Consider the following 14,402-nt stretch of genomic DNA (forward strand, 5'->3'; position numbering starts at 1 on the left):
GGGGAATCTGGGCCCAGCGGGTAACCCGGATGGCCACAGGGTGGCACATCTCGGAGAAACCATGGCCCCATTTTAGAGATGGGATCCTGAGGCCCAAAGATGTCACACAGCCGGTTGGCAGAGCCAGGATGGGGACTCAGCCCAGGGCTCTAACTCACTCTCCTTCGTGAGTGCATTCAGCAAGGCTGCAGCAACCACCTGTGCCCAGAGCTCACTCTGTGCAGGCACTGGGGACCCAGAGAGAAGTCAGACCTGCCCCTCTTCTCTCGTGTCGTCAGCCTGATGAGAGAGACAGGTAGACAGCGACAACCAGGGTCATGACAGAGGCCATGAGCTCCTAACTCTGGGGGAGAGGCAGGGAGTCCAAGATGTCGCCAGAGACGTGACATTGAGCTTGGTCTTATCCAGTGAGTAGCACTTCAGGAAGTGGAGGAATCTGGTGATAGGACACCGGCCAAAGGAAACATGCTGGCAAGGGCCTGGAGGTGTGAAAGTCTGTGGCTGGTGACTCTAGGTGTGGGCCAGAGAGCAGAGCAGAAAACCAGGATGGAGGGGCCATAGAACTGGATGGCTAGGGCTCCTCCATGCCTGCATGATCCCTCCAGCACTCTGAGGGTGCTGGGCAGAGCCAGGAGGGGGTGTGAGTGGGTACACCTGAGTGCCCGTCCCCCCCCAGCCCTCAGACCCTGACCCACGTTGCTCTCGCAGCTTGATGTCTGGCCTCGCCTCCCTGGATGCCAAGACCTCCAGCCGCCTGGGCATCCTCACCGTGGCATACTACCTGTGGACCACCTTCGTGGCAGTCATCGTGGGCATCATCATGGTCTCTATCATCCACCCGGGGGGCGCGGCCCAGAAGGAGACGACAGAGCAGAGCGGGAAGCCCATCATGAGCTCGGCCGACGCCCTGCTGGACCTTATCCGGTAATTCTTGCCACCCGATACCCTACTTGGGGACGCCATGCCTGGGCTGGGGTCACCAGCTCCACAAGCCTGGCCTCACATGTCTACCAGAGGCAGGCTAGGGCATGGGGAGAGGGGTGCTAAAGGTCTGCTCTTGAGGACTGTGGTAATGAGAAGTCACCACAGAGGCCACGCAAACAGTGTCTCTGTTCCCTCAGCCCCTATGCCACCCACTGGGGTCACACTGCGCTGTCTGCCTCCAAGAGACTGGGAGCACCTCAAGGGCAGAACAGGGGTCAGCTACCTGGGATCCCAGCCCCAGCGGGTGGCCTGGCACGGAGCAGGCATTAGCAGGTGTTTGCTGACTGACCGAGCTTGCTTGTGTGCACCCAGCCTCCCCAGTGGCCACGCCCCCCCCCCCCCCCCCCCCGCCTTTTCCTTATCGGTCCTCTTCTCACAGATGAGGGAGTGAGGCTCAAAGAGAGGACGTGACTTTTCCAGGGTCATCCAGCAGGCAGGTCATGGAGCCAGGATTCAATGTGGGCCTAACTCCAAGGGCAGTGATATTTGCCCCATGGTGCTCTGCCTGAGCCACGCAGATGCTGTTCACCGTCTGTTCCAGGGACTGAGTCCTCCTCCCAGGAAAGCTTTGTAAACCCAGAGATGCATCCACATCTGATACCCCCACCTTTCCCAAGACTCCATATGGGCCACCCCTCTCCTCTCCATCACTCATTCACTCTCTTGCCAGTGGCCACCCTGGACCGGGCACTCAAGCCTGGCCCTAGCCCCGGAGGAGGGAAAGGCCCACGAACAGACAGGGACAACACGGGGGTGGGGGCTGTGATGAGGGAAGCACAGGCTGCGGGTGAGTGCAGAGAGCAGACTCGGAGGCGGCAAAGGTGCCCCAGGTAAAGTGTGGGATGAGAGGGAAGGCAGGGGAGCCAGGAGCCCATGCCGGGTTAAGGAAACAGCTGTGCAAAGGTCCTGAGCAGAGAGGGAAAGTGCAGGGAAAAATCCTCACCCACTCAGCGTGGCTGGGGCACCAGGGGAAAGGGGAGTGGACATCATTGTGAAGGATATTGTGACCCAGGCCGAAACTTGTGTTTTGTCCTAAAGGCCACAGGAAATGGGCTTGAAAAACAGAAGTGGCACGATCCGGAAGGCTCCCTCTGGCTGTAGAGTGGAGGTGGAGGGGGGCAGGAGATGGAAGGGAAGACAGGCAGGGATGGGGCCAGGGTGGTGGCCATGGGCACGGGGAGACCGCAGACTGAGGATTGCTCAGACAGTAAAACCAGCAGGAGACAGGAGGGAGGCACGAGCAGGAGGGAGGAGGGGGAGGAGGAGGTGGGCGGTGCTGGTTGTGAGGGCACTGGGGCCTCTGGTCTGAACACCCAGCTGGATGGCGGTGTGCTCACCGAGTCACAGGACAATGGCAGAGCGGGTGTGGACTTCCTGGGGAAGATGTCAGCGGATGGTTGGCTGCTGGATCTGAGTCTTTGGGAGAGTCCGAGTGGGAGACGGAGGTTGGGAGACTGGGCCACCGACTCTCATTTTCTCATATCCTGCATCCAGTTTGTTGGCAAATTCTGTCAGCTCTACCTTCAAAACTCCAAACCTTGTCCCTTCTGTCCTCCTCTGCCACTCTCGCCATCTCCCAGACCACTATCACCTCTCATCAGAGTATCCAACCTCGTCACCCTGCTTTCTCTCTGCTTCCCTATGGTCTGTTCTCAGCATAGCCTTTATTACTACCTGACATTATCCTGTCTGTGTACTTTTTCTAGTTCTCCTTGTGACTCCCTCACTGGAATAAAATATGTTCCACGAGGGCTAGATCTTTACAAAAATCTGTTCCCTGCTGTATCCTGGAGCCTAGAACAGCGCAGAGGAGGTGCTCGGTGTTTGCTGAATACAGACCTAGGACACAGGGTCGCCAGTGGGGCTGGGGTCTAAGCCGTGAGGAGACACACTGGTACAGGGAGGAAGTGCCAAGTGTGTGGCTCAGAGGCCCAGGGCGAGCCTTGACCCACATTAGAGGTTTGTGTAGGGCTGATAGAGCAGGAGCAAGCAGAGGGACGGGAGGGGAACCACACCAGGAGAACAGATGTCCTAGAAACCAAGGGAAGAAGAATTTCGAGAAGCTTCATTTCTAAGATCCATTATTTCTAAGATTTAGCAGCTATGATTCATCCTTTCTTGGATTCTATGATTTGAAACAGCCTTTCCTTGTGGTGGAAGGAGTTGGTGCTCAGGGAGTCCCCGCCCTCCCCACCACTGCCTCCCCTGCTCAGGGGCTGAGGGCTCTGGATTGGACACACGTGTCAGAGTCAAATGTTCCAGGAGTGGCTCCTGCTCTTGGTTGCTTTTCACGTGGTGAAAATTGATCCTTCTGGTTTTAGGCTTTCCCCCAGTTGCTCTCAACCCCAAGGCAAGTTGTTTTGCAAAGCTGAGCGGTTGGACCTCACTGGAGCCATTTCTTAGTCAGAGAGTGGGACTGCAGAGAGAGGTCACATGCTTCCTGGGACAGGAAACCAGAACCTTGGGGATGTGAGGTCTTGTCACTGTGTGGTCCTTCCAGGCCCCAGTTTCCCCATTGGTTTTCAAGATCCCTTCTCACTCAGTAGTTCTGAAACACAGAGGCCTACAAACCAGGGAGGAAGCTGCAGGGCATGAGCACAAGCTTCCGGAGGTGGGTTCTGGGAGATGGGGTTGGGAGGATGGTGCAGAACCCAACCTTGAAGACCTTGAACCCAGGCTGAGGGGTTGGCTTTAGAAACAGGAAGTGAGGGGTTGGCTTTAGAAACAGGAAGCTGGTGAGTTTGGGAAGGATGGATTGGAGCAGGGCAGAGTGGACAGGATGTGACTGGAGGCAAGAGGATGCTCTGTTTAGGGTGCAGTCACTTCCACCCCACCTTTATGAAACACCTGCTCTGGGCGAAGACGTGGTGCTAAGAGCTGGGGAGGGGGCAAATGCAAGTCCTTGCAGCAGGCTGCCCTCTGTTTTAGGACAGACAGACAAGAACTGGAGAGCCACTCTTGGAGATCCTTCCTAGCTCTGATGTTCTGGGAGGCCATGCAGAAAATGAGAACATCAGGAGGGAGGCTTCCAGGGGTCCCCTCACCCTTGCTCTGGCCCAGAGCAGGTGGCTATCTGGCGTTGATAAGTGACCGAGAACACGGATGGCCAGGGCAAGGAACAGGGAAGTGGGGACAGGTGTGACAGATGAGAAGTCAGAAGGATGGAGGGGCCACCTGAACAGTGAAAGAAGGACGCAGCATAACTCAGGGCCAGCAAGACACGCTTCCATCTCTCAAAGATGATTCCAGAGGAACACAACAGGCCACATCCCCAGACGACTCACCAAGACATGAATTCATTTCCCGGAGCTCCAGAAAACTGACGTCTCCTCACAGTGCAAACTCACAGAAAACAACCCAAACAAGAGGAACACTAATCAGAGCTGGGCCCCTTCTTTTTTTTCCAATCTTATTAAAACACCAGAGAGATGAATTAATGACTTGGCTCTGTTTACAGCTCCCAGTGACCCTCTCAGGGATTGGATGAAGTTCTCAGGGGCTGTGCTTGCAAAGGAACAATCCCCACCTTGGGGCATGGGTTGGTGACATGGGGTTAAGGGCAAGTTTAGAACATCGCAGTGGGGACTTAGAAAGAGTAAGTAATGGGGCGCCTGGGTGGCGCAGTCGGTTAAGCGTCTGACTTCAGCCAGGTCACGATCTCACGGTCCGTGAGTTCGAGCCCCGTGTCGGGCTCTGGGCTGATGGCTCAGAGCCTGGAGCCTGTTTCCGATTCTGTGTTTCCCTCTCTCTCTGCCCCTCCCCTGTTCATGCTCTGTCTCTCTCTGTCTCAAAATAAATAAACGTTGAAAAAAAATTAAAAAAAAAAAAAAAAAAGAAAGAGTAAGTAAGGAGAAGCGCCACAGACTGTGGCCCTGCCCCAAGTGATGTGCAGGAAGGCCGGGCCCGTGTATACTTGATGGGCGTGACTACTAATGTCTCCCAAGCACATTACGTCGGAATTTATGCCACCAGGAGCCCAGGCCTCATGGGGCAAATGGGAAGACTTCTCATGGGTATTCAAAGCCACAAGAAAGTATTGTACATTTTCCTCTTCAGGAATCAAAAAGTATAATTCATTAAAGACTACAGGAAAAGTTCACTGATTACTAGTATGAGCACACGTATTGGTCAAGAGTTGCTGTCGGCTGCTGGTTAAGAGAAACCTGAATCAGCAGAGGCTTAACTGTGGTAAAGGCTTTCGTTTTCTCCCAAATCAATAGTCCAGCGGTGGGCAGCTCATGGTCATCAGGATCCCATGCTCCCCCTATCATGTTTATCACTTGGCTTTTATCATCAGTGGGTCTCACGGTCCAAGAAGGTTGCTGAAGCTCTAGGTAGTATGTCCATGTTCCAGCAGGAAGAAGACAGTTGGAGGAAAGGACCAAAGGGTCCTGGCTGAGTAGGCTCCTTTTCAAGAGTTTTCTGGAAGCACCACCCAATGACTCCTACTTCCTCTCACTGGCCACCCCTTTGGCAAGAGAGGCTGGGAGACAAGGTTTGACAGCAAAGCCCTGTTGGTCCCGTAACATGCCAGGGCACCTGTCAGTAAGGAAGGAGAGAATAGAGACTGGGTAGGTAACCCTGCCACAACCCACATTTTAAATTATTCTAATTTTAAAGGAGATTGTAAAGAAATGTACATACGAGGTGTAAGTTCCATTCGGTCTCTTACAACTTTTGAAAGTTCCTAGTTTCAGACTAAAGCAGACTTCCCTCTAGGTTTCATTAGAAAACTACCTTGTAAGTCACTCGAACCTCCTGGGGTTGTGCCCAGGAGAGATTTTCAGACTATTAACCATTGGCACAGCACGGGCATCCTCCCTTTTGGTCATGAGAACCCAGGCCCAGTGGACCGTTGCATTCTGGCAGCTCTGTGTCTGGCAAGCCCCCGGCATTAACCCTGGCTTTGGTGCTTTGGGTCTGCTTGATGTCAAAAGCCCTTGCAGGCAGTTACTATTCTGTTGGCAGAAATCTGCTCATAACTTGGAAAAAAAAAAAAAAAAGCCTCATTTGAGCTTCTGAGATCCCGGCCCCTGACCCCTGCTCCTTCTCTCTCTTGTGACAAAGCTGAAATTAGTGGGAAAAGTCATGACCACTCTTTCCCAGTTTCTGCCTTGGTAGCTCCTTCTAAGGTCTCTTCCTCCTGCCATATGCTTACACGGAACCTATATTTTAACGACGGTGGGAAAAAAATGATAGTTTCTGCTTTCCAACAGTGGCTGCTGCGATGTGAGGTTAAGGAACAATGCATACTCGTGTCCTCGTATAGAATTCCATGTATGTATGAGCAGGGTCTCGAAAAAGAAGAGATTTGCCAAGAACAAGACTTGGTGGTAAGGTCAGTCCACATGGCCTATTTAAGGAGATGCAAACATGTGAACAAAAATCTTTGTTAGCATCCCCGACTTGGGAAAGATTCCTAGAGGTGGGTTGTCAAGACAAAGGTGTAATAGTTTGCAGACCCTCAGGTGGAATTGCAAGTCGCTTTACAGAAAGGTTGCTGCCAGAAACATGTGGGGGTGTCTGGGTCACCAAACCTCCTCAGCACAGAGTATTGTCATTCAAAAATCCTTTGCCAGCTTGATAGGCGAAAAGGAAGTCTAATTTATTGATGAAGTCGAGCATTTTTAAAAAGCTTTTTTGGGCTACTCGTGTTCCTTCTCTTGCAAAGTGGATTGCCTGGTCATGACTTTCGATCGTTTTTCTGTTGAGGTATTAATATTTTTGTGGTCAAGTTATTTATGCAGCAAATATTTGCTGAGGGCCTGTTATACACCAGGCACTCTTCCAGTGGCTGGGGACACAGCAGTGAATTAAACAGAGAGATCTCTGCCTTCCAGGAAGCTGATGTTTTAGAGAGAAGAGACAGGAACAAGGAGACAAAGACAAGATTGGTAAAAGCTCTCTACAGATTTAGGACGATAACACTTGGTCATATAGTTTCCCTAGTTTGTCATTTGCTTTATAATTCTATTTCTATGTGAATCTGTCTCAGAGAATTCTCAATTTATTTAACCTTTTATCTTGGCATAATTGGAAGTTTACAGAAAACTTACAAACATACCCTTCACCCAGCTTTCCCTGAAGTCAGCAAAGTACGGAATGATGGCACAGATGTCAAAACTAAGAAATTAAATTAGTACAACACTATTAACTAAATTGTAGACCGTGTTTGGATTTCACCGATTTTCCACGAATGTCTTTTTTTTCTGCCCCAGAATCCCACCCAGGATACCATGTTGCTCTTAGGAAATTCTTAATTTCTTTTCTTTAAAAAATTTTTTTTAATAAATGAATTTATTTTTTGAGAGAGTGCGTGCGTGTTCATGTGCACAAGAGCGGGAGGGGCAGAGGGAGAGGGAGGGAGAGAATCCTAAGCAGGCTCCACAGTCAGCATGGAGCACACACAGGGCAAGGTCTCATGAATGATGAGGTCGTGACCTGAGCCGAAATCAAGAGCCGGATGCTTAACTGACTGAGCCACACAGATGCCCCTAGAAATTCTTTTGTGTGTGTGTGTGTGTGTGTGTGTGTGTGGTGGATTTCTTTTTTTTTTAATATGAAATTTATTGCCAAATTGGTTTCCATACAACACCCAGTGCTCATCCCAACAGGTGCCCTCCTCAGTGCCCATCCCCCACTTTCCCCTCCCTCCCACTTAATTCTTAATTTCTATGTAGTAAAATCTATTGATGTTTTTATTGCTCATTTTCTTCTTAGAGGGTCCTTCCATATTCCAACATCTGAAAAATATTAACCTATATTTTCTTCTAGCTTTTTATGTTTTCATTTTTTTAATTTCTTATTTCTTTAACCCATATGGAATTTATTTTGGTGCAAAGTATAAATAGGGATTCTAAGTTGTTGTTTTCTTTTAATAGTTGATTGGCCACACAGTGCTCTCTAATAAATCCTTCCTTTCCTCACTGATCTGTGAAGCAACTTTTATCAAAAATGAAGTACTTAGGGGCACCTGGCTGGCTCAGTTGGAAGAGCGTGGGACTCTTAATCTTGGGGTTGTGGGTTCAAGCCCCATGTTGGGTGTAGAGATTACTTAAAAAAAAATAAATACACTTTATTTTTTTTTAATGAAGTATTTAGATGGTTCTGTTTCTGGGCTATAGGTTCTGTTCTATTGGTTTTTCTGTTGACAGCTGTGTCAATATTGCACTTTAAGAGAGAGAGACAGTGTGAACAGGGGAGAGGCAGAGAGAGAAGGAGACAGAATCCGAAGCAGGCTCCACACTCTGAGCGGTCAGCACAGAGCCCGACGCGGGGCTCGAACTCACGGACCGCGAGATCATGACCTGAGCTAGGGTCAGACACTTAACTGACTGAGCCACCCAGGTGCCCCAATACTGCACTTTAAAATTATATCTTTACAGAAGGTGTTCATATCTGATAGGACAAGCACCCTCCTCCTTTAGCTTCATGAAAACAATGTTAGCAAGAATTATGATCTCATTCATGTGCCAAGTCATGTGTTGTGCAGCACAGATAAGATACGAACAACTGAGTTTTCAAGGAGGCCTAATCTGTGGGAGAGGCAGACCCCTGAGCCGCTGCCACACTGCAGCAGGCTGGAGCACAGGTGATCCACAAGGGAAGGCCCATGGAGTCGGCCAGCAATCAGAGAAGGCTTGGCCTCTGATTAATTGGAGTACGAATTAGCCAGAGAAGCAGGAAGGACATTCTAGGCAGAAGGAACAGTGTAGACGAAGGGCCGGCTGCTGGAGAAGTGTGCAGTGTTTCTAGGGAACTGGATGCAATTGCCTTTGGAGCTTTGAGTACTGGGGGGTGGGAAAGAGATGAGACTGGAGAGGGAGGTGGGGCTAGGTCACGGAGAGCCTTGCCTGCCAAGCGGGGTGTTCAGATGACCCCACAGGCCCTCCTGTGCTGGGTTGTGGAATTCTTCAACTGCTGACTCTCTTCCCAGGAACATGTTCCCAGCCAACCTGGTGGAAGCCACTTTCAAACAGGTAAGTGGATCCCAGAGCGATGGAGCAGGGCAGGCAGGACCAGCCTGGGCCAGGCTGGGAAGGGACAGGTTTCCCCAGCAAGTCTCCCTGCCTCCTGGGGGCCGGATGCTGGAGAGGGGGCAGGTGGGGAGACCTGGATCCTCACGGCCTCCCATGGCCACACCCCTGCCCTGGGTTCCAGCTTCTGACGAAGAGAACTTACAAGGGTCGGGGGAAGCCACTGTGCTCTAGGTTTACACCCATGCTCACGCCCACTGTCTCAGTCAGTCCTCACAGTAACCCTGCCCTCAGTGTGCCAGCCCCTCTCCCGGATGAGGAAACTGAGGCACAGAAGGATTAAAAGATCTGCCCAAGGTTGTACCACCAGTAAATGATGGCGCTGGTAGGAAAACCCGGGTCTGTCTGTCTTCTAAGCCTGTTTTCTGTTTCTTTTTAAAAAGAATCCTTTTTCCCCGTAATAAGAATAGTAACGATGTTCAGTGTAAAATGTTAGGAAAATACTAAAAAATACGAAGAAGAAAATAAAATCATCTCTTGTTCCAGCACCAAGCAACAGTGACAGTAGTTGGTACACTTTTAGTCTTATTTCTCTGCATAAATATGCTTTAGAAAAATAAAATTAGGTTAATGGTGCATAGACAGTGTGTGTCTTGCTTTTCCCCACTCCCATTACATCATGAGCATTTTCCCTGGTTATTAAGCATTTCTTTAAAATACAATATTTGCAGTGAGACAAGAGCCCGTGATAAAGCCAGGCTATAGTTTATTACCATGCCCCCTTTTGGTAGGCTTTTAGGTTGTTTTCAAAGTTTTTCCATTTTTAGAAATTATGGTAAATATCCTTGTGCACAAATTTTTGTCTGCCCTTCTAATAACTTCTAATGCTTTTCCCCTTGTAAAATGTTGGCTGATTAGTTGACAATCCAGTGAGCATTTCTTGACCCCCTTGCCTGTGCTAGGCCCTGCAGTGGGGACTGGGGACTGGGGACACAAAGGAGGAGGTTGAGGGTTGGATAGGAGGCTCCAAAATAAGGAGTGGTGAAATCTTGAGCTAATCTCTGTATCTTTCCTAATCTCCTGGGTCTTTATCTACGAAATAAGCCAGATAGTGAAGGGCCCCGAATGGTAGGCCAGGGAGTTTGGGTTTTATTCCAACAGTGACGGGAAATTATTGAAGGTGTGAGAGAGAAAGAGTGAATGTTCCTTTGCTTCATACCTGCCTGGAATGCCCTTTTTTCTTTTGGCAAACTCCTACCCATCCTTCAAGACCCAACTCAAATATCCCCTTCTTTGTGAAGCTGTCTGATCCTCTGAAGCAAAGTAAGTCACTCCCTCCCCAAAGCTCTCAGAGCAGAATTCACATCTGGTGCATCTTCGTATCCTTGGCATCCAACACAGAAAGTCCAATGTTGGAATGCTGACGGTAGTGGTGGCAGTAATAACAGCAGTAATGGCCACATAAGGCCACCATACGCCAGGCACTGCCGTAAACACTTTACGTGTGTTGCCTCATTTATTCAAACAAGCCAGATAGTATTGTGACCCCCATTTTACAGATGAAGAAACTGAAGCACAGAAACTTCTGGTCCCATATATTTCCTAACTGGTTTCTCCACACCACCCTGTGCCCCAGAAGGCTTACCTTATTGATACTGTGGTGTTGGGAGGCTAGAAATTTCCCTTGTTTGGACTCCCAGTGCCTGAGGAATGAGGATTCCCTGGGGCAGAGGAGGAAAGGTAGACAGCATGGAGGCTCAGGGATTTGCAGCTGGGACGTCTTCTCCTCCAGAAGGCTTGGGGCAACCTGAGCTTTTCAAATAGAAGGCCCAAGTTTCCATCAGTGGCAGGCAGGGCTGGCTGGCTATTAGGTGGATGGAAAATGATGTTTGGAAGGGATAGTTGGGTGAATAGAAAATTATCTGGGTAGAAGAGGAGATGGTTAGAGGGGATCCCAGATGGGTGTGATGATGCATAGAAGGAAGGAGAGGGTGGAAGGGACTAATAGAGCATGGCTGGGTAGGGCGTACTTGGATGACGGAATCCCAGTTTTCTTTTTGGTAAAATCTTGATGATACTCCTGCCTACCTCACAGGATTATCGTCCGTCAAATAGTTCTCGACTATATACAAATGTGCCTCCAAGATATTATTATTGTTGTTGATGATATTAATAGCAATATTTGGTCCTGACTCCTTCCTGGTTGGGGTGTCGCCCACTAGTACCGTACCAAGACCACCCCCGTTGTCAAATCCCCCAAGATGGCATCAGAGGAGGCCCCTCCTCGGCAGATCCTCATCTACGGGGTCCAGGAAGAGAACGGCTCTCATGTTCAGAACTTTGCCCTGGACCTGACCCCGCCGCCCGAGGTTGTTTACAAGTCAGAGCCTGACACCATCGATGGCATGAACGTGCTGGGCATCGTCATCTTCTCTGCCACCATGGGTATGTGCTTCCTCCCCTCCCCGGCAGTGGCCGGGAGCCAGTCCCTTCGTGCATCTACCCTTCTCTGCAACCTGCATCCACTAATCTAAATAACCTGGAGTCTCCCATCTTCCAGGTGATTCCTTTCTTTCCTACCCAGTAGAGTGGCTCAAGTCCCTATTCCATTACCAAAGGGTGTCTCCAGCCCTCCCCCACGCCGGTCGAAGCTGGCATTCCTCACTTGGAATTCTCCACTCCTGGGTGCTAGTTTCCTCTCCCTTAAAGAAGACCATGCCTCAGGCTTCCTCCCAGCAGCCTGTTCCATTTTACTGAGGTCTGGGGATACTAGGGCAGGGTGGCGGGTGGGGGGGAGGTTACAATAAAGAACAGGAAAAACCTGAAAATCTATCATCCATCACTGTCTCATTAAAGTCCTCATTTCTCCCTTCCATTTCCAACCACAGGGGCTCCCCACTGGTCAACTCTGTCCTCAGACAAGTGTGTGTCATTTCTCAGGGCCCACAGTTGGCCTCCTTGACCACACCCTCCCCTTTGCTACTCTTCTTGCCAAGACCTTCAACCATAGGCTATCACCACGAAGTGGTGAGGCCTCACTAGCAAAGGCCTTCCTGTACCTTTTAACAACAAAACAAAACAAAACAAAAAAGTATTCTTTTTCTTAAAGAGAACCCCCAAATAGTATAAGCTTCGGATCCCACAAAACCTATGGCTATGCCTCTGCCAACAGTGCCTTCACCACCATCACCAATACACACACACACACACACACACACAACTCTTTTCCTTCTTGGAGACAAGCCATCCAGAACAATCTAGCTGGTCAGTCCCTGTCTTGTCCTTCTAGGCTATCAAAGGTCATTGTGAGTCTTATTCTAAAATTGGCATCTACCTCCCTCTTCGCCCTGGCCAAGGTCCTGGCGAGGGCCTCTCCTCCCTCTCTGACTTGTCCACAAGGTTTTCTTCTCACTGTCCTACTGGTTGCTCATGCAGGAAATCTGGGGGCTGTTTTCTGCCTCTGCCTCTGCCTGGCCCGCATCCAAATCTGTCAGGTCTGCTTCCGAAACTTCTCTCCGAGCCCACATTTCCCTCTGCTCACTGCCAGCATCACAGTTCGAGGCCACCACAGTTCACCATTCACCTGGTTTCTGCAAGAGCCTCCTGAAGGGTCTCTGTCCTGGTGTGTCCTCCTCACGGGCTCACAAAGTCCTGCAGTGGCTCTCCAGTGCACTTGGAAAGGGGTCCCGAACTCTGTACACGGCCTGCAGAGCTCTGTGTGATCTGACCAGCCTGCCTCCCGGCTTCTCTGGTCCTGCTCTCTTCCCCCAGCCATGCTGCCTTTCGGTTCCAGGAAGGTGCCTCTCCAAAGATCTGCCCCTGCCCCTTCCTCTCCCCCTGCACCTTCCCCTCCTTGCAGGGGGACTGTGGTCTTCGCAAGCATCACGTCCTCGGGAAAGTCTTCCTAACGCCCCCAGACTGCTCAGGTGCCCTTTGTTACTCGTTAAACGTTTGACCGCATTGCAGTTATCTAACTGTTTCTGTAACTGTTTAGCGTCTACACAGAAGCAGGCGTAAGCTCCATGCAGGCAGTGACGGGCCTGGCTTGTTCCCCATTTATCCCCACAGCCCACCACACTGACTGGAGAGAGCAGGCACGCAGGAAAACCTGCTGGAGAGATGGGTAGATGGCTGGGAATGGACTGACCATGGTGGGTAACAGAGCTCTAATCATCTTGGCCCAAATGTCGGGCATGCAGAGGGGCTAGGGCCTCAGGGACCCGAGCATGTGACAGGACGGTGTTTGGAAGCACTCACAGCACATCTGGCAATCAGTCCCCAATACTGGACATTCCCGCTCCTCCCCAGCCACTGCCTCTCTTAGGGGTGGGAACATATAAACAGGACCTCTGTTGGCAGAGCAAAAGAAACCCTGAGACCCTCTGACTCACTGTTTCCTGGATGTGTGTAACTGTCTATGTGTCAGTGTGTATATGTTCGTGTATGTGTGCCCAAGTCAGCATGTGCCTATGCCTGTGTGTGTCCACTTCCATTTGGACCTGCATCTGTGTGTGCCCACATCTGAGTGTGAGCAGACACACCTGCACAGCTGCTCCGAATGCGGCTTTCTTGGGTCCCCACGACACAACCTCCTTTCCCATCTCGTCCCTGGTGTTGGGACGCGGCTGATACTAAAGCCCCACTGGCCGGGACTGTTGCAGGAGGCCTGCCACCAGACCCTGGGTCACCGGCACACAGGTGCCCAGCCAGCCTGAGCCCTTATGTGTCTCCTGGTTCGGGCGGGAATAGCCTGGGAGGAGAGACAGAGCTGGCAGGGGACCTGGGTCTCAGCTCAGCCAGGCTTCCACAGGCCCTATGGGCAAGGGCTAGGTTGTATCACCTTCAACTTGGGCCTCTCCCGCCCATACCAGCAGGGCCCCCATGTCGTCCCATCACCATGTGGTAGCTGTTCTGCGGATAGTGTGAGTTCAGGGCTTCCTGGGGCAGGAAAGAGCCTCTCTCTGGAGTCACATGAGCCAGGGTTCAAATCCCTTCCCTGCTTCTCCCTGGCTGAGTCAGGTGATGAGCCCCTCCAAGCACACTGCCGGTAAGCTTTCTAAGGACAGCCACAGAGTGTGTTTTGCTCTCCATTTTTGTGTCACCAGAAGGGACAGCTGTCACTTGTCACCGTTTCAGGAGTGGCCTGATGGCACCCAACTGCACAGAGCTCACCTGGGGAATAGTACACACACGAACACTCCCCAAGTAAGAGAATGACAGGGGCTCCGGGAAAGCCTTTATTATTCATTCATTTGTTCGTTCATTCATTCAGTGATTATTGTTGAGCACCTACAATGTGCCGGCTAAGGAGATACAGTTCTTTCCCTCATGGAGCTAACCTTCTATTGGAGGAGACAGAAAAAAAAAAAAAAATAGTAACAGACAACCGGAAAATAACACTTACAAGTTGTAATAAGTGATATAAAGGGATCAGAAAGACAT

At 50.6% G+C, this 14,402-nt stretch overlaps 1 protein-coding gene across 1 annotated transcript in view; it reads left to right on the forward strand.

The window, feature by feature from the left end:
* The window catches only part of SLC1A7 (solute carrier family 1 member 7), a 44,226-nt gene that overhangs the window by 23,784 nt on the left and 6,040 nt on the right, over positions 1-14,402 (forward strand). The window contains exons 3-5 of the mRNA XM_047082352.1: positions 709-924; positions 8,921-8,963; positions 11,183-11,405. Coding sequence (XP_046938308.1) covers positions 709-924; positions 8,921-8,963; positions 11,183-11,405 — 482 coding nt within the window. The remainder of the gene's footprint in view (positions 1-708; positions 925-8,920; positions 8,964-11,182; positions 11,406-14,402) is intronic.

Source organism: Lynx rufus, unplaced genomic scaffold (genome assembly GCF_022079265.1).
Source record: "Lynx rufus isolate CCGP_SWC_20201006 ecotype Redwood Valley unplaced genomic scaffold, mLynRuf1.p SCAF_2, whole genome shotgun sequence".
Classification (NCBI taxonomy): Eukaryota; Metazoa; Chordata; class Mammalia; order Carnivora; family Felidae; genus Lynx; species Lynx rufus.